General features: G+C 37.0%; 1 protein-coding gene across 1 annotated transcript in view; it reads left to right on the forward strand.

Moving 5' to 3' along the window:
* ATP10A (ATPase phospholipid transporting 10A (putative)) overlaps positions 1 to 20009 on the forward strand; it is a 111258-nt gene that overhangs the window by 61318 nt on the left and 29931 nt on the right. The window contains exons 4-7 of the mRNA XM_068182680.1: positions 6410 to 6516; positions 6618 to 6749; positions 9017 to 9150; positions 10756 to 11008. Of these exons, the coding sequence (XP_068038781.1) occupies positions 6410 to 6516; positions 6618 to 6749; positions 9017 to 9150; positions 10756 to 11008 (626 nt within the window). The remainder of the gene's footprint in view (positions 1 to 6409; positions 6517 to 6617; positions 6750 to 9016; positions 9151 to 10755; positions 11009 to 20009) is intronic.

The raw sequence follows: 20009 nt of genomic DNA on the forward strand, positions 1-20009 counted from the left end.
GTATCTTTCAGTATACACTCCTTTTCTCTAATATGGAATAAAATAGATGCTTGTTTGCTTTGGGCTGTCTTCTGTAAGTTGCATCATCATCACATCTAAATAGGGCTGCATATTTAAGGCTCTTTTAGAGATTCCCCACTTCAAGGTGAGATGGGAACCTCATGTTTTCATTTCTTAGGATGGATTTATTTGCTACCTTCAATCAGCTTACACTACATAAATGAATGTATGAAGCACTGCATTTGTGGGCATTCTTCTTTTCCTCCATCGATCAAAAAAGCACATCTGGAAATGGGAAGAAATAGAAAACAAGTCCAAGAACGGCAACAAACGAGCACAATCTGTTGTACACTTTCGTGAAGATGGATCTATTGGATGTTTCTTTTAATATATGTGTCACTGAGGAAAATCAGAAGGCAAAACTGATATTTCTCCAGCTATGGCACTGTTCCTTTCTTCTCATTCAGATAAAATGAAAATATTGGCTCACACGATTGGTATGCTTGTGCATTACCACATCACCTATGCTCACTTGAGCTAATTCTAAACAAACAGAACTACACTAACAGGGTGCTCATCTCTGGCCAATCAGTCCTGCTCAGGAACAATGTTTTAGGATATGCAAAGCACTTTCTTTCTTACATAGCCTGGTCTGTACTGTAAAGGTATGTTGATTGTGGTGGCTTAGGAGATGCACTCTTGCATGATTTATTTTTCTACATTCTGTTAACCACATGGAGAGTGAGAGCCCAGGACACATAATTACTGCCCAAATTTTAATGACGAGAGCTAAACTGACAGTAATTCCATTTCAAATACAATGATTTACCACCCATGTTGATTAGGAGTGATAAGCAGTATTAAATTGTGTAAATGTCACAAGGTGAATTGCTGGAGCTCGGGGAGTTTTTTTATAGTGATGCCATTTACCACCATAGTTACTACTCTCAGATGTCACAGGTTGTGTAGGATGTACTGTCAACTGGTGTAAATCAGGACAGTTTCTTTAAACTACATCAAGTTGTAGTGTGGGAAAATGTGTTCCTTTATTTAGCAGCACAAAGCTCTACAGTTCATGTGAAGAAAAAAGTTTAGTATTAGACATTACAGCATGAGGGTGTGTAATAGAGAGCCTGCTCTACTGTAGACATGCCATTTCCAGATATGGAAATGGAAAGTTTGGCAGCTTTTCTAGTACACTTTATGTGTGAATCTTAGTCCCCAAAATATTGAGCAGAATACTGTAGAAAATATGCATAAATTTTTCTTCCATTATATATTTACTTAATTACTCCATGTGGAAAAGGCCTGTGGCATGTAAGTTACAGAACCGTTTGAATTACATAGCAGAAAACATGGCATTATCTTTTTGATGACTGTTGTTTAATATTGATTATATTTAATCTTCTTTATAGTTATAGTTTCACAAATGATGTGAATATGTTTTGACACAAATTTTGAATCTGGCAGAAAGCATCAGGTGATTTCCAGCTCTCATTAGCTATGTTCCAAAATATTTACAGCTAAAGGACCATGGGCCATTAGAATTAGAGAGTGGGGAGCACCCCCTCAACAAATAAATTCTCAATCCCCTAATTTATCACAGAAGAAATCTTTTTTCCCCCACTTTTTTGAGTTCCTTCATTAGTATAATGGAATCAGGAGTCTATTTCAAATCATATATTAACAAGATGAATAGCAATTAACACATCTAAATTGAAACATGTCATTGTCATGTCAAACTCAGATCTTAATTCTTAATTCTTTCAAAATTTTACCAGTAGTGGCTGCTTGAAATAATGGATCAGATAGCTACCAGCCAAAAATAGCTCGACTGAAAAGAAATTATACCAAAATATTTAAATAGGAATCCCATGAAATAATAGACTTTCAACGGATCCATATGTAAAAGCTGTGCTGAAACATTACTACCAAAGTGTCCTAGACATTTTGACCACTTAGTGGGTTTCCAGTTTTGATTCAGATTTTTTTTTTTCCTGTATGAAATGTGGTCTTTGGTTTTAATGTCTGTGCTGACAAGTCTTTCAGGAAATAGAAATATTCGTGTGTATATGTTGTAAACGTGTAAAAAATTCTGTTCCCCACAGTTTTCCTGAAACAAAATCACTACAGGTAGGCATTGTAGCACAGGCAGGCCAGGGTAAAAGGAGACATGATATTTAAAAAAAAAAAAAAAAAAATACTGCAAAATGCATTGAGATGTGCCTAGCCCTATCCTATATCTAAAAAAGTGTAAATGCACATTACTGCATTTGAATTCTTCAGTCGTGTTGCCACAATCTGCCTTGAACACACTTGGGGTGTGCAGATGCACTGGCAGACTACCAGTTCTATTCAGGTGCTTGCTTTAATTCTCTTTTGCAGTTTCTGCACCCCCAAATAACCCAAGCATATTCCCTCCTTTTATTTCCCCTATAAACATATTCTGTGTAAGAATAGAACAAAACCTAACATGCCCCCTACCCCTATGTATCTAGCCAGATTATGTACAGTATGCATGGCAAACATTCAAAAATCCAATTCCAGGTTCCAAAAATAGCAATATTTGCTTTAAAATCTTGTTTATACCTTTTTGTGTGTATACGGGCAGGGGAAAAAGAGAAGTTGTAATTGAGATTTTGACTTTTCAGCTTTTTTGAAAAGAATAATTTTATTCTTAGACAAGAACATAAAATTTTATCTGATCATACCAAAATAAGTATAGCTTGGCATTGTAAGAAGAAGAAGGAGATGAATACATGTGTGTATTTATATTTCAAAGCAACCTTTGAAATACAGGTAAGAAACCCAAATTAATATAAGAAGGTAAGGTACCATAAGGTAGCAAACCCAAATTAATATAAAAACATGTTACCATTTTTTTAAAGAAAAAAACAGATATAAATCTATAGTGATGTCTCTTTAATGTGCTATAGTAACAGCTCCACTCCTGGAATAAAAGACCAAAACAACCTAGACTAATTTTCATCAGTTGAGAGTCAGGAAATTTCTGACTGGTAATGTTCACTGATATCATGTTTAAGATTGTTGAATATTTTCTTTGGGAGTGTCAAGCCTTGGAAAGATATGCCAGCTCTACCATTTCCTTTGTAAGAGACTTGATAAACCACTTTGAAAGACACTTAATAAACGAAAAAGTGAAAGAAAATACTCTCTTTTGAATACAGTTATCATTGGTTACCTTGTTATTTAATGCTGGTAAACACATAACAAGTTAAAACATAATAGAAAGCTGAAGTGAGCTACCATCAGGGTAATTTTTGCTTTGCTGTATTAAACCAGAGGCTTACTTCTGTATAAAGACTTTCAGAGTGCTGTAGCATAGTAGAAGTCAATTGCAAATGATCTGCCCACTTCTCCTAATTTGTGGTACATTTGTACTTTAGATGTGAAGATACCACATTTTTGCAGTGTCATCCATGTGAGAAATTGCAGAGAAAAAGAGCATTGCACCCACACATTGCGTTTCCTCACGGCTTAGCCTTTGCATTCCAGACATCTGAGTGGCTTCAGCCAGACACTGTTCTAAAGAATGACAGAGAAAATTTTCCTTCTTTGCCTGTAACTTACACTGGCCAGAATCCAGAAAGGGGAAAGACAGCCCCTCTTCAGCCTTTGTAACAAGCTTAAGTTTGCAGGGCTAGAAATGGGAACTAGGCTGTCTCTCAACCCAGACTCAAAGTTTTCAATTGGCAGGTTTGTTATCAAAGTGAGCAGTTTTATCTAACTCTAGTTTTCATCGTTTTTTAATTCAGACCTTTCTGTCTGCAATTTTTTCTTCCTTTTATCATCAGTGCCCAACTGTTTTATGTGTATGTTGAGTTACTGAGTCACTGGGAGTGACTTTAGACAAGAGGCATATGATGAGTTTCCTCCAGCCTCTGCTGGCTTCTCTCTTCCAGATTTTGATTTCATCCATGTTTTCTAAAAATCTGGTGAGCAACAGTTGAGTTCCCTGACTTCATCTGGATATGGAAAAGTAAAAAGCAGTACCAAATGCATGTAAGGATGAGATGTGCTAAGAAGACTCAGCCTGTGGGTGAGGGCAGTAGATTGGGGTTTAAACACCTACAGGTTAACTTCAGATGTTGCACAATTGTTTTGGAGTTGTTTTGTAAGCTAAGATAGTAAGAACAAATATATAATTGTATATGAAGTTTGCCATGTGCAAAATACCTGGCACTGTCCACTGTTACTGTGAAGTGTAAAAAATGAACGAAGGTTATAAAACCATAAGCCAGAGCAAGTACCACGTAAGTAGGTTTATCTCTAAAAAGTCCCATTTATTAACAAGAATCATAACTATCATTTGGAGATTTTATTAGAAATTCAAACATTTTCATGATTTATAAGAAAGCCTAATGCAGAATTTAGCCTTAAAAATCAGAGGAATGACAGAATCTTGGTAGCAGTTTAATTTTGACAGTATGGGATCATTAAGAAATTATTTCCCATAGTTTAAGCACAGACAAATTGACACCTACTAACATTCTGCCAGAGGGATATTGGGCAGCCCCCCAACTGATGCTGCTTTGGCAAAAGGTGAGACAGTGGGTTAAGGAGGTTTGCTCAAAAGAACAGAAGTAAAAGCTCTGTTCTTCTGTCTGAGACTGGCAGGGAGGATGAGCTGAGCAGGGGAAGTTGTCTCCTGACTAAAAAATCACCTTTGACTTTCGAGTCAGAATTGCAAATTTGGTGTTATCCACTTCTTTCTTTCTCTGTTTCTGGCTGATAGTGAGATATTATCAGTGCTGCTGCTATCTCAGCAGACAAACCCAATGCTTTTTCTCCATCCCTGCAGAGAAAAGCTAAGCATACTTGTTGAAGCACCAATACTTTTAATATATATGTATATATTTTGAGGAGAGGGGGTTATAATATATTGTGCTGAACTAAAAAAGGCTGTATATATGTGTGTATATATACACACAGGTATATTCTGCTCACCAAAAGCATTGACTGTTGAGGTTATGGAGCATAACCAGCATTACAGAATATTCTGCAAGTAGTCCTACTAGACTGGGACAAGTACAAAGAACTCACCAATGTGAACCTTTTCTTCTTACAAATCTCAAGGTATTTGATATAGTTCCTAGGTCTGAGATCCTAGAAGTATATAGTTAAATTACAATTTTGGTCCTCATCTAGAAAAAGAGAAGAATCTAACAGGGAAAAGCATGTATATATAACCCAGATGTGAAGGCTTAGAAAATAGGAAGCAAATAAAAAGAACTCCACCTTTACCTAAAAAGGACAGTTTTAAGCCAGTTTGCAGATATCAGGGGACAAAGGATTTTAAGTGCTTAAATCCAGGTAGACAATAAGATTTGGTGTTGCAGCAGCACAATGTTAATTTTAGTGTAGCATATTAAAAGCATGATGGTTTTGATGGTCTGAAAGTGAGGACAACATTTAAACAATCCAGACTTGCTTTAGTCTTCTCTGAGGCATTGGGGTACTTCAGTTGATAAAATGAATTTTTTTTTTCATTTGAAAGTAGTTTTAAACTATTATTTGGTTTGTCTTTTTTACTAGTAAAAATTCTAATACCATTTTTAAATTGCTATTATTGTTTAGCATTTCCCTGTTAATTCTCATAAGGCTATTTTCTGTATTTCTCTGTCAGCTGAAATTTCAGTCAGCCCATGCCCAGCAGATAGTAAGTTGTATTAGAAATGTGACTTCATTCCATCTTTCTCCTGTGTTTTGGTGTTAGTCAACAAGAATCCTCAGCATGCAGGCCATCCTTAGATGGTTGCTGAGACAGTTCTGAAAATAATTTCTTTTGTTCTCACAGATACATGGAATAAAAACTTGAAATATTTTTCCTTTTTTTTTTTTTCACTGAACTGATGTGTCTTATCCCTTGCACATCTTCCTTAGTATCACTGCTTCTGAAGCACAGTCATTTCCCCATTTCCCCCATCTCTTTCTAGGATTTCTTTAGTAAGCTCATGTGGATAGTGGGTTAATTATATCCAGTACACAGCTGCTTTTAGGTGGACTGTATTAACTGTGATTGCTCAGTCACTTTACACATGCACACGAAGTCCAGTGCATTTTCCAAGCATTAGCTAGGCTGCACACATGCTGTCGATTTGGCCCACGTATCACCAGTGAGCATTTGTCCAGAACATTTGTATATCCAACAGCAACTGGTACTGCTCCAGCTGGGCTGCTGCATGTTAGGGTAAGTAATCTCAGTTTTCAAAGTCCAACAGAGAACCTTCCCAGGAGGAAGATCCAATGAAATATTTTGCCATCAAATTGAAAAAAAAAAACTTCTTAAACGCTGAAGATGTTTCCTGGGCTTGTTATATTACAAGTATGATGTAACAAGCTTAATGTTTTGACATGCTGTGTTTTGTTGTTTTTAAATTTTTTGTAGTATTCATAAAAGTGGAAAAAAGGATGGACTATTCAAAGAGAATCTTTTGTTACGTGGATGTACCATTAGAAACACAGAAGAAGTTGCAGGAATAGTAATCTATGCAGGTGAGAGCTGCTTTTCTGTCTTACAGGGCATACCACCTTTTTATAGCTATAAAATAGCAGCCAAGTTCCACATGACATGTTTGGTGCAATTCTTTCTGCAGGGCATGAGACCAAAGCTTTGTTAAATAACAATGGACCACGTTACAAGCGCAGTAAGCTTGAAAGACAGATGAATGCTGATGTCCTTTGGTGTGTCCTCATACTTCTAATCATGTGTCTGTTTTCTGCCATCGGTAAGTGCTCTTTATTAGTAGAAACACCACTATTTAAGTATTACACTGTCTTGGGATTCATGCGCTTGGCTTTATCAAAAACATACGTGTCAGCCAAAACAAAAAATCCATAAAGCTGTCTCCATACTTATTTTTGTCAAAAATCAAAATGTCTTGATACACAAGCTGATCTAAATACCTTCTTAATCTCAGTGAAATATATGCAATTAGTACCATAGATCCGAAGGCTTAGATTATACTATCCTTGATAGCATCCAACAATGTCAAGCCCAGAAAAGCCCCCAGTTTATATGTAGTCCCCCCAAAATTACAGGTGGTAGAATGTAACTTGTCATTAATTAGGCAGTAGAGTAATTTATGAGCAGAGAGTAAACATAATCAGCACACTGGTGTTCCCCAGTACTACTTATTAAATTGAGGGCACAGTGCACAACACAGACTCACTGTCCCTAAGGCTGCAGCCATAACATAGAAGAAATAAGCAAAAGTCTGCATAAATCCAAGCAGAATACTCTCTAAACTACTGGAGTGTTTAAGGAAGTGCTGCCGTTCAGGTTATGTCTCCTCAGGCCTTTTTTCTGTTCATTTGTGAGAAAGAATTGTTTTACATTTGGCACAAAAAAATATTTTTTATATATGGCATGTGAATTCCATTTCCTTAATATTTGTGTGTTCTGTAATGTTTGCATGTGAGTCATATGGCATAAACACCAGAATGTTTCTTAACAACCATGGTGTAGTTTAACAACAATCTTATGCCACTTTAATACATCTCTCTGTGTCTTTTTCCAGGTATTGTTAAATGCTTAAATACGAGCATTTCCAGTTGTGAACCAGCCAGCTTATTTGCTTCCACTGAGTTCATGACATGCTTTTGTAGTGTTTCAGTGTTGGGGAGCCCAGTCCTCAGGACTGAAGTGTCGCGGTGAGGCTTCAGAGCAGGGAGCTACTGCCTGCAGCTGTCCCCTCTGCCGCTGGCCCCGTGGTGTCCCCAGAGCAGCAGCAGCGGGTGCGCCCTGCGAGTGGCTCCAGCCTAGCTGGGGCTCCCCAAGGAGCCCTCAGTGGGTGACAGGTGGCCTTCCCTCTGTCCCGTCTGCTACAAGGCTGGAAGCCGCCAGCAGAGGGCTGGAGCCAAGCGCTCGAGGAGCTGACAGCCGCAAACAGCTGGAAAGAAATTTGCTGGAGCCCTTTGAGTTGCCTGGCGCTCCGTAGAAGCCAGGCCATTTTCGCACCTTCCATCAATAAAGTATAACTGGAGATAAAATTATTCTGACAATCTAGGGGTATTTATAAAACAAACCGATGTAGGTCATTCTCAGTGTGGAGCTTTCTATTTTTACCTCAATAAACACATCATGCGTGTGATCTCATATTGGGAGTATAGGGACAAAATAATGCGCTAACTTACGTGTTTTTACTTTTCAAGAATTCAGCCCTGGGTTTATGTATCAAGATATAAAGGATCTTGTCAAAGGATGATTTACAGAAGATTACTTTTAAAGTAAACCTTTCTCCTTTATTTCTGATTTTCAGAATCAGAAAAATTTTCACTATAGAGTCATAGCTTGAATGCTTTTTGTTGCAGAAGAATTCTTCCTTGTTTTTTATGCCTTAAAAACATCAGGCATACCATTTTAGGGATTTTAGGATTTAAAATCTTATTGCTGTACTTAAAAAGACAATATTCTGTCTCTTTTGTAAGAATGTAATTTTCCCAAAACAATAAAAATCTTACCTTTATTTAGTTATCAGCACAATCAATTTAAAAAAAAAAACATTTTGAGCAAGACCTAGAATTTTTTCTTTGCTCTTCATACCTCAGCTTCCATGCTGTTGACTCCATTGATCCTGTTATTTCATTAGTTTTGTGCCTGTGGTGGATATAATTCACACAGTAAAATTAAAGTTTCTTCTAATAGCTGACTGATGATATATGTCATAGGAATTAATCATTTTCTGAAGAAGTGTAATTTTCTTTGGTGATTACAGAAACAGTCCAAACTACTGACTTAGACTAGGCAGCTCACTTTTTTTAGGTAAAGTTATGTGAAATGAGTCTTGCATGGCTTAAGGACAGCCAAAGCCCTTTCTCAAACTCCAAATCCCAAGGCAGAAAAAAACATGGGTTTGGGGCATTTTTCAGAAGTCATGCAGAATATTTGAAAACAAATAACAATTTCCCACATAACTCTTCAGAACAAGGTCATACCATAAGCATTTTTACTTGGAGTTAATTTGCTTTTTTCTCTCTTCCAATTTTTTTGCAGGTCATGGTCTATGGGTATGGCAATATGGTGAGAAGAAGAAACCAATTTTTGATGTTCCAGGGCCCGATGGCAAATATTTGTCACCTGTTTTAGCTTCAGTATATTTATTTCTGACGATGATCATAGTGTTCCAGGTAATCAAGTTGTACATGCTGTCACCTCTGTTCCTAGCTGGCTGCAATAAAATTATATATGTGCAATATGTGTAGTACTCATTTTACCACTAGGGCATATAAGAAGCTAATCAAGCACTAAAAAGATCCCAGAGGGTTGTAATCAGTAGCACAGTGTCACTAGTGATGTCCCCCAAGGTTCAGTACGGGGCCCAGTGTTGTTTAACTTACTCACCAATAACGTGTATGAAGGGCAGATACCTCCTCAGCAAGTTCACTGACACCAAGCTGGGAGGAGTGGCCCATACCCCAGAGGGCTGTGCAGCCCTTCAGAAGAACCTTGGAAGGTTGGAGAGATGCTCAGAGGAGGACTGCCTGAAATTCAACAAAGGCAAGTTGCAGGGTCCTGCACTTGGGGAGGAACAACCCCATGAGCCAGAAAACAAGCTTCACTCTTCCTATCTACCCACTGTAGAACAACACCTCAAAGACTGAGGATGCCACTTAGGGTACTGTGTTCTGGTATGAAAATAAATTTTGTACTTTTTACTTAATAATTTTGTACTTTTTAACGGCTTTTCAGATATACTTCTCTTAGCAAAACCATCTGTCAGCCAGGTAGCAAACTATGTTAAAACTTTCTTGGTCCTGAAGAGAAGTATCTTGAATGGTGAAGGTGGTTGAGTTCAGAGAAATAAAAGAACCTCATGTCACTGAGCTATATGGAAGTTTGCCTAGTGGGACACCGGAGGAGGTTGCTTTACTAGAGGCAGCAACTTGTTTATAAAAGGGAATGAAAAAGACTGTAAAAATAATTTTTACCCTGAGGGATTGGGTTAAGATATTGGTTAAGAAAATTCACCGCTGAATTCTTTAAACACCTACATTTCACTGTAGTTTTTGTTTAAATGACCACATTCTCCACTTATAGCCATGCTATAATTTCTCCCTCGTATCTAATTGAGAAAACTAAACAAAGTGTGCAGTCACGAATGTCTATCCTGAAAAAAAATTTGCAGTGAAAAACTCTGGTACAAATTAGGTATTTTATGTAGTTTTGACAATCCTCAAGAAACAGTTGAAAATCTTTTCATCTCTCCTTCTTCAGCACTTATAAAATGTGATCTTTATTCATATAATTTGCAGTACAAAAGTCAAGGCCAAATATATTGTTCCTGGGGAGTGATTAACATTTCTCTTTTTTTTTTTCTTGTGTTCCTGCAAAGTGAATTAGTAAACAGTATATTATTTATGTAGAATAAATTTATTCAATCCTTTCACATCTACAGTATTCTGATTGTATGGTCTGATTTGGGTTGGGATTTTTTTTTTCTTTTCCTTCCCCAACTAGTTTAAAGCTCAGCTTATTAGCCTCAGAAATATTTGCTTCTGTCCATGTTTTGATAATCAGTTTTCTAGACATAATAATGCATTCCATTCACCATAGGTTTTCCTCATTTAACACAGCAAATAAACTCTTTAAACATGATAATAACTTTAGAGTAGATGTTTAAAGTACATAGCTTCTTTATGTTCCAGTCTAGTACCAATTTAACTACCTTTATAATAACTGATTGTGTCTTTGCTTCTTTTTTCCCTAATTCTCCTTCCTTTTGTGTACTCTAGGTTCTGATTCCAATCTCTTTGTATGTATCTATTGAAATAGTTAAAATCTGCCAAGTATACTTTATTCATCAAGATAAAGATTTATATGATGAAGAAACAGACTCTCAACTGCAGTGCCGAGCTTTAAATATCACAGAAGACTTGGGTCAGGTGCAGTTTATCTTTTCAGACAAGACTGGGACACTTACTGAAAACAAGATGGTTTTCCGAAGATGCACTGTTTCTGGAATAGAGTATTCCCATGATGATAACGGTGAGCTCATGGTCACGTTTTCTATCTAGCAGCTGTACTTTGGGCAAACTGAAGTAGTCATAAAAGTTGCTGTAATCTTAAATCAAAAAGAAAAACAAAAGAAATGTAACAGCTGTTGTCAGATCAGTGTAATTCAATGGCTGTATTCCGCTAGCAATGACAATCTTACCAGAGTGTTCTGTAATATCTGCAGTATGTTGTCGAGACATTGAAAGCTTTTGGCTTTAGCTCCTGATGTAATAAAGCACTTGAGCACATGGCTGATGTAAGAAAATTGAGTGGTGCTGCTGGTGTCCCACTTCTTTGGTGTGTTTGAAGTATACAGTGTAAAATAACCCTTTTAAGCATACAGCCAGGTTAGAGTCTGATTGAATATTTGCAATGAGATTATCCTTTTGTACTGAGAAATAAATGCAGACAAAGATGCCAGTTTTCATATTAACAAGAAACATAATCTGATAGAATTGCATCTTTTATGTTACTTTCGTCAGATTCTTTTCAGTGCTCCTGTGTGAAAAGTGTCTGTGTCAGGTATGTTTGCTCTGTGAGCATTGCAGTTGAGAGAATATCCACATTCAAGTATCAGCCTCTTAAAACAGTAAGATTACTGTTTTTCACAAGGCAATGTGAGTGTTGTCATCCCTGTATTATTTCTTCATCCTTTTAAAATTATAATTTCCTATTTTATGATGTTTGTAGTTGGTGTTATTTTTCTTTAATATGCTATCATTATAATTTTTGAAAGAACAGATCTTAACTCTTCAAATCATATTCTGTATGCAGGAAAATATTGATAGCTACAATATTGATGTTTGCAAAAAATTTCTTATTGTACACAGCACATCAAGATCTCTGATTAGGAAGTTTTCTCAAAGAACACTACAGAATTTCAGCTTACAAATAAGATAAAGAATAAGATAGAGAATCAAAATAGACTGGGAACTCTAAAACATGCTTTAGAAAGATGACAAGATCTTAAACTGGAAAAAGATATTTTGAAGTAGTGGATTGTTCTTTTTTTTCTCCTACTTTAAAGTAGTACTGAGACTTTAAATTTAAGGCACTTTTTTTCAAGAAACTAGACCTTTGGGTAGTGTTACAAGTGTTACAGAAAGGACTTAGGGAGAAGCTGTGACTTTCTATCTCTGTACAGTAGGTAAGAAAGAGAAAAGAATTACAGTATGTCACTGGATTCCTAAATCTGCTTGTGACACTCTGATTATTCATTCTTTTTTGCTTCTTCTCTGCCATTGATTGTTTGCTTGTTTATACTGATTTCAGAGTGTATTCTGTTCCTCTCAGGAATGATGTTGTTGCCAATTAAAACAGTACATAAAAGGTATTTTTATGAGCTTTGTATCACCTGATGGTATGTCGCCTAACTCAGGCCCTTAAGTTTGAGTGTTGAATATTCAGATCTTTTTTCTTCAGATGCAGTGAATTTAACAGAAATCTATGTTTGTGCACGCTTTCCTCTTATGATTTCATATTACAGTATAAAAGTTAATGAAAACAGAGTGAATGTCACTACAAACAAAAGTGTCAGATACAGAAACTGATTGATTTTTTCATTCATTCTTTTCAACTATGGCTTTGTTTGGGCTTCACTGTAACTCTAGTCAGTATAAAATTTCTGACAAATACAACTTTTAAATTGACACAGAATATTTACACAGCATTTTATTCTTTTGGTTTTTTCCCCTCTAAGGAAAATAGGTCTTTCTCTATAATTCTTTATATAAATTGTGATACTTTCTATTTATTTTGTTCTCTATAATCAGTATAAATACCATAATAAATACTATTCTTCTTTCAAGTATTTTGTTAGCTCTATTCTACAGTTTGATTTTGTAACCATCTGTTATCTTTTCTGCTGCTGAAGCCTTCTTGTTTAGATATGATAAAATGTCTATCACAGCTCTTTCTGGTTTTAGGGTGTGCATCAACAACATTTCATTGCTGTGTGCTTACTTGTAAATGATTTGTCAGCCACTTTTCTGTGTCTTATACCAGAGTATCTGAATTTCCTGCATATGTTATAACTGATGCCACCCTGCTCTGCACCTCAGGTTTTGCTGAAGTTTTAATGGAATAGAAAATTCTAAAATCTTTCACTTAGGCAGTGATCTGAGTCTGGCATATATGCTACAAAATCAAGTAAAATGCATTTGCCTTTTTTGATCCGTTTCAAAGATGACACTACATCTTCACATATCCAAGTATTTTTTTTTCATGAACAGTGGTTTATTTCTTGGAATCAAACTTTGAGTAACAATTTATGTGAAGAAATTAATTTAAAATTATTGTACAAGGGTCAGGATGCAAAAGCTGCCAATAAAAGGTCATTTTTCACTGTAAAAGTAGATGTCTAAGGATGGAAATAACCTTCCTCTGAGTGCTTTGGTTTAAGTTTGTTATTCTGCTACAGTGGGGTAGCAGTTCCTGTCATTCCAGTTGCTTGACCCTGCTCATGATAAGATCCTTTTTTCAGTTTTGGATAGCTGTACAAAACTTTTAACTAGTCTTTCAAATTTTTCATGCCAGATGTTTGCCTCAGGCATAAATTTTAGGAGAGAAAATTTTAGTTATAACAGCACCATTCAGCCATATCCAAGAACAAGGCTAAGATGCAGCAGACTTTTCATCCCATGGCAAGATTTTCTGGCAAGTTTTCCACTGAAGTCAGTTGGAGGCCCTCTATTCTTGGGCTAAGCCAGGCACACACACAGAGCAGGAGAGTTGTGTCTACACTGGAAAATTGAGGTCTGAAATTCCTGAACTTTTGAACTTTTAGTCTCTTTTAAAGCATTTTTGCTGCATAATCTAGGACTACTGCATATCTGTTAATTACTCAAACAACAGATTGTGAATAGCCATCATAAATTTTCTCTATGCTGCTTTATAAGCTCTTCTCCCTAAAATTTATTCACAGTTATGAGAAATGATCCCATTCTTTTCTGTTCTACTTATTACTGCACTGCATTTGACATTGTCATATCTCAGTTCCTTGCACTCAGGGAGTGCATTAAACAATGCACACGAGTTCCCTGACATGTAGATTTATCTCTCCCCTTCTTCCTCTCCCTATACATGCAGTACTCAATTCTGGAGTGTTGGGGGCTACTTTAAACGTGCATGCTAGGCTGTGCTCAGTTTGGTGTATTTGAGGTGGCATGTCTTTTTCTTGAGTGATGGGAATATCCTTTTTTTGCTTGGAAATTCATACCACAAAGTTGTATAAATTCCACATGTGAAAGGTGAGATTTATGATTATGAGGGAGAGTTCTGTTTTGCATCAGACATGGACATGTTAATTATGATTTTCATCACAGAGTTTTATGCAGACCTTATGCAGGGTTGAAGCAATTATTATGTGCTTTAACATAAAAACAGAAGCCCTGTGTGAGACTTAATACATTTTTAGGTATGGGAAGCAAGTTTTCATGAATGTTCTGGAGAAAACATTTTCCTCCAGAATTCTTTATAAGCTCTAAGTTTCTTATGACTGGTGGATGGTGCTGCGCCCAGGAGTATTGCATTGTTTTAGTCTAGACAAGAGGTGACAAAAACATAAATAATAGAGGGCAATAAATTGCACTAGTGTGGGACAGAATTAGCTGGAGGTAGTACAAAGTATTGCTCATAGGTTCTGCTATGCAAGAGCTTTGGGCTGAAGAGGAATCCAGGAATGTAGCATACGTAATCATAGTTCCATGATGGAAGTGCTATGAAATACTCATCACTGTTGAAGTCACTTACAGTATTTTGGTGGTGGGTTATGCACTGATTTTTGGATCAAACTATGGGAATTTGCACTGCACATTTAGTTCCTGTGGAGACTATATTGACGAGGATTGACTATATTGACTAGTTACCTAATTGCTGATATTTGCATGGAGGATAGTAATCTGATAAGTTTACAGTTACTGGAGAAAATTAAACATTTGTGGGATGTAATTTATCAGATTTTTTTAGACATCTATGATGGTTCTCTGAATACGTGCCTATTTCTCTGTGGTGTAGAATTCTCTGTACAGACAAAGAGAATTCCCACCTCACGTCTGTATGACTAATATCTTCTCCCAAGGTCCTTTTTGACTTGGCAGAGTGTTAATTCAGGAGCAGGGTATGTCACGGACCACTCCATGTAAAAAAATGATTGTCCCATCCATAAGTGTCCTGGGTATTTACAGAATACCCAGTGGCACTATACTCTGTTTAAATCCCAGAATTACTCTTCCAATCAGTACTACCTTCTAGCCCAAAAGAATTTTAGCACAAAAAAAAAAAAAAAAAAGAGAAAATGTGTTGTTTCCCTATATGTCAAACTGCATGGCCATACCAGCACTCTTCATTCAGGCTAGGAGACAGCTCCTAATAATTCTGAGAACTGGCCATGCCCCAAGTCTGCCAGCTAATCCCAGAGACAGTAGGTGCCCCAAAGCCCACGGTGCTTCTGAAAGTCCTTACATGATTTAGATACAACCAGATGGTCTTGGCCTGACATTTGTCGTAGTTGTTTTCCAAATGCTGCATTAATCACCCTCTTGCCTATGTGATACAATCTCTGTTTTTCTAGTTTTAGCTACCCATTGTATGAAGCTGTTGACAAAACACAAATCTCCATGAATACAACCACACAAGTCTGCAAAAATCTGAATTTTTCATTCTTTGAATTGCTCCCTCTTCCTTCCAATGACTGAAAAAAACTATAGACAACATAAGAATAAGAGAAGTTTATGGAAGTGAAGATAGATGATAAAAACCTCAGTGATTTTCTCTTTTTTAACAAAGTTTCTTAATCACTAAATTAATGAGAGAGAATGTTTCTTTCTGCTGTCCAGTTTTTCTTGATGAAGGTTGGCTAGCAACTAGTTTTTACAGGAAAATACATTATATTAAAAAAAATCTTTCCTACTTCAGGGGGCTGTTTTGTAGTGGAATTCTCTTGCTCTTTTTGCGTGCCGTCATGAGAACATAGCCTGCATAGTCCAGTCATATTAGAGAATTTTTTTTTAAGGCATAGAAATTGAAAAACCTTTTCCATTAATGCAGTGGTTGCTTCCAAAGGGATTTCTCATCTGCCACTTTTAAAATTTGATGGGCTTCAGAAATCAGGATAGTCCATCTAGCCTTTCCTGGAAAGCTGCAAATCTTTAGCAGAACTGGGTGCTTCAGGCATTCTGTGTAGCTTTTTTGTAATTTCTCTTTACCTTTCTTACTGCTTTTTGAAAATTTCTAATTGGAACTAAGGAGAGAGCCAGTATGAGCAGATGCAGAACTCAGTACATAGAGAGTGTCCCATTTTAAATCCTATAAAAGACAGAATAACTCATCCCTTCAGACAAGTACTGCTCCTCTCTAACCATATACCTACACTGACAACTTCTTTGAAAAATCTCAAGAAAAAAGGATTTACCTCAGTTTCTGAGTAAAGGGTTCTTAATAAAGAACGTAAGGTTATTAAGCCCCTGGGGATGTCAAAAGGTTAGAGGAAGGGAAATCTTGGTGATTTGTTATCTCAAGGTTTGCTCTTATGGGCAAGCTCTTGCAAAGTAAATTAAGGTTATTTTAGCCAACTTGTGCAAATTTATAGCATTCTAGCTGCTTGTCTCGGTCTTTATGTAGACACTAGAGTGCACTTCAAAGTGAAATAAACTTGCACTTATAAAAAAATAAGGAAACAAGGTGGTGTGATGGTGTAAGTGCTGCACATACAGATTTACTTAGTGACAGTTCAGTAGCAGCCTTATTGACTGGTTTGAGGCAAAATTGAATTTCCCATGTTGAAATAGTGCCCACACAATGACAGCTTAAGTATTCTGGCTAAGGGGCCTGCAGTTTTATGCTGCTTGAAGAGAAATTCTTTACAGGTTCCCAATCTCACATTTCAAGTTAGTGGAACATCTGGCTGTGTGGCAACAGTGTCTCTGTCAGCCTGCAGAATGGACTTCTTGTCATAGAGCATATATGGCATGCAAGGAAAAACAGAAAAAAAAAACCAAAATAAAAATTAAATTAAAGGATTTTTAAAATAAAATAATTTCTCTCCAAGAAAATAAAGAATTTATCTTCTCAATACTTGGCAGCTATTACAGGAGTTTTATTTATAGCTTCCTGCTGTCTTATGAAAGATAAAAAGGGTTAATGGAATAAGTACTAACTGTTGTTTCTTATTTGTGCCATAAATATAAAGTGAAGTGCAGGATAGTGAAATTTGACTTTCGTAAATTGCATTGCTGTGTTACCAAAGTTGTTTGTGTCTATGCCCTTAATAAGAAACTGGATAGAAAAAAAGATCAAGGCCATCAATTTTCAGTGCTGAAATTGAAAAGTATCCCACAACAATGTCTCTCAGGTTATAATGTTCACAGGAAACGATTCTCAATTGGAGGGAGCTGAGTGGGTGGAGAGAACAGCATGTTCCCAGAGAAGCACGCACTGCACAGCTGAAGCAATGTGAACCATAGCCATAGCATAACGATTGAACAGGGTTTCAGAATTTCTTTAAACTCCTTAATTCTTGCTGCATAATGTGTAAGACTGCACTTGAGAAAACACTGAAATGTGCTCAGGCTTGTTTTTTGTTGTTGCTGTCAGGTTTCCCTTGGTATAAACTGAAACAACACCATTTGTATCAAAAAAATAGCATTTGATTTGGTTAAATTAAATTCTAGTCTTGTTCTTACTTTCCCTTTTCCTCCTTTTTCTCAGGGGCAAGGACAATTAAATGGATGTGTTACAATAAAACCTGTATAGGGAGCAAGAGATGGCTATTATTATATAGACTAAAAAGAACCACGCTATCAGTGTAATGCTAATAAATAAACTGAGTGCTGCATTAGGAAACAGCTTTTGTTATGTTGAATAAACAAAATATGTTTAGATGTAATGCAAGAAAGAAGAAAGTAATGAGGAATCCAGAGATATGGTATGCAGGCATAACTGCGTATTGTACATGAAATGCATTCTCTGCTTAACCATAGAGTTTTTATACAGGGAATAAAATGATATTCAGTTAGGGATCTTTGAGGTCTTATATCTCAAGACATATTTTCAGAGCAGAAACCTAAAGTATGTGTGATTATTAAAGAAAATATAGCCTTTTAAAAAAACCTCTGCTTGGAAGAGAGTTGGACCAACTGAGTGGCACATTTTGCGAGGCTGACATAATTTTAACATCCCTTTCCCTGTCAAGGGATGTTACCTGTTATGAGAAGAAGAAGCACAGATTTCTGTCAGCCTAGCATTCAAATGGCCAGCATCTATGGTGAAAATATCATCCCTATGGCAAATCCAAACTTTTCTTATGCTTTTCCTGAGAGTGGCCATGTCCATATGCAGCACCAGCTCTGCTTGAGACTGGTTTTGCTGCTGAGGGCCCTAGAGAAAATGGGCCACAAAAATGTTTTTCTTACAATTGATTTAAATCTTAAATGTTGGTAAAGTGTGGAAAACCTTACTGCTGTGTCATCTTGAGCAATGTTTTTTCAGCCTGGGGTTAGCAGCGTGTAGCAAGGAGCCTGCAGAAGATCATGAAGGCAGAGGTTGCACTGTCTGACGGCACTGCCCTCACACAGGTCTCATCCCAGGGTGTGCACTCCATCGTACCTCCCCAGTGGAGAGAAGGACAAAACCCCTTCAGTGTGCTGTCCATTCTGCTTCTGGAGGCATCATCTTAAATTAACATACTGTGATATCCACATGGCTCCTTCCTTCCTTCCTTCCTTCCTTCCTTCCTTCCTTCCTTCCTTCCTTCCAAACTTCCAAACTTCCAAACTTCCAAACTTCCAAACTTCCAAACTTCCAAACTTACTTCCTTCCAAACTTCCTTCCAAACTTCCTTCCTTCCTTCCTTCCAAACTTACTTCCTTCCAAACTTCCTTCCAAACTTCCTTCCTTCCAAACTTCCTTCCAAACTTCCTTCCTTCCAAACTTCCTTCCTTCCAAACTTCCTTCCTTCCTCCTTAACTTCCAAACTTCCTTCCAAACTTCCTTCCAAACTTCCTTCCTTCCTTCCTTCCAAACTTCCTTCCTTCCAAACTTCCTTCCAAACTTCCTTCCAAACTTACTTCCTTCCAAACTTCCTTCCTTCCTTCCTTCCAAACTTCCTTCCTTCCAAACTTCCTTCCTTCCTCCTTAACTTCCAAACTTCCTTCCAAACTTCCTTCCAAACTTCCTTCCTTCCTTCCTTCCAAACTTACTTCCTTCCAAACTTCCTTCCAAACTTCCTTCCAAACTTCCTTCCAAACTTCCTTCCTTCCTAGCTTCCAAATTTCCAAACTTCCTTCCAAACTTCCTTCCAAACTTCCTTCCAAACTTCCTTCCAAACTTCCTTCCTTCCAAACTTTCAAACTTCCAAACTTCCTTCCTTCCAAACCTCCTTCCTTCCAAACTTCCTTCCTTTCTTCCAAACTTCCTTCCTTCCTTCCTTCCTTCCTTCCTTCCTTCCTAGTTTCCAAATTTCCAAACTTCCTTCCAAACTTCCTTCCAAACTTCCTTCCTTCCAAACTTTCTTCCTTCCAAACTTCCTTCCTTCCAAACTTCCTTCCTTCCTAGCTTCCAAATTTCCAAACTTCCTTCCAAACTTCCTTCCTTTCTTCCTTACAAACTTCCTTCCTCCTGAACTTCCGAACTTCCGAATTTCCAAACTTCCTTCTGAACTTCCTTCCGAACTTCCCTCCCTCCCTCCCCCGTTCCCCCCTCCCTTCCCTTCCTCTTTTGTTTTTTCTTTGTTTTTTCTTTTCTGTTTGTTTGTTTTTTCTCTGTTTGTAAAGCTTGCTACATTGAAAGCGATCGTGTGCCAAACTCACCCTATATAATGCAATATTTTTCTCAGGAAGTATTTTGAAAAAATTTGTTTATTTGTTAAAGGCCTGAATAATTAACTTACATGCTAGTGATTTATCATTTACTATTAGGAAAATCTAATTTGTTACTCTGGAGAATCGAGGCAAACTGAGCCACAAGTATGTAACTTCTACTGTATAATGTGGATTAT

The sequence above is a fragment of the Anomalospiza imberbis genome, chromosome 2 (assembly GCF_031753505.1).
Source record: "Anomalospiza imberbis isolate Cuckoo-Finch-1a 21T00152 chromosome 2, ASM3175350v1, whole genome shotgun sequence".
NCBI classification, from domain to species: Eukaryota; Metazoa; Chordata; class Aves; order Passeriformes; family Viduidae; genus Anomalospiza; species Anomalospiza imberbis.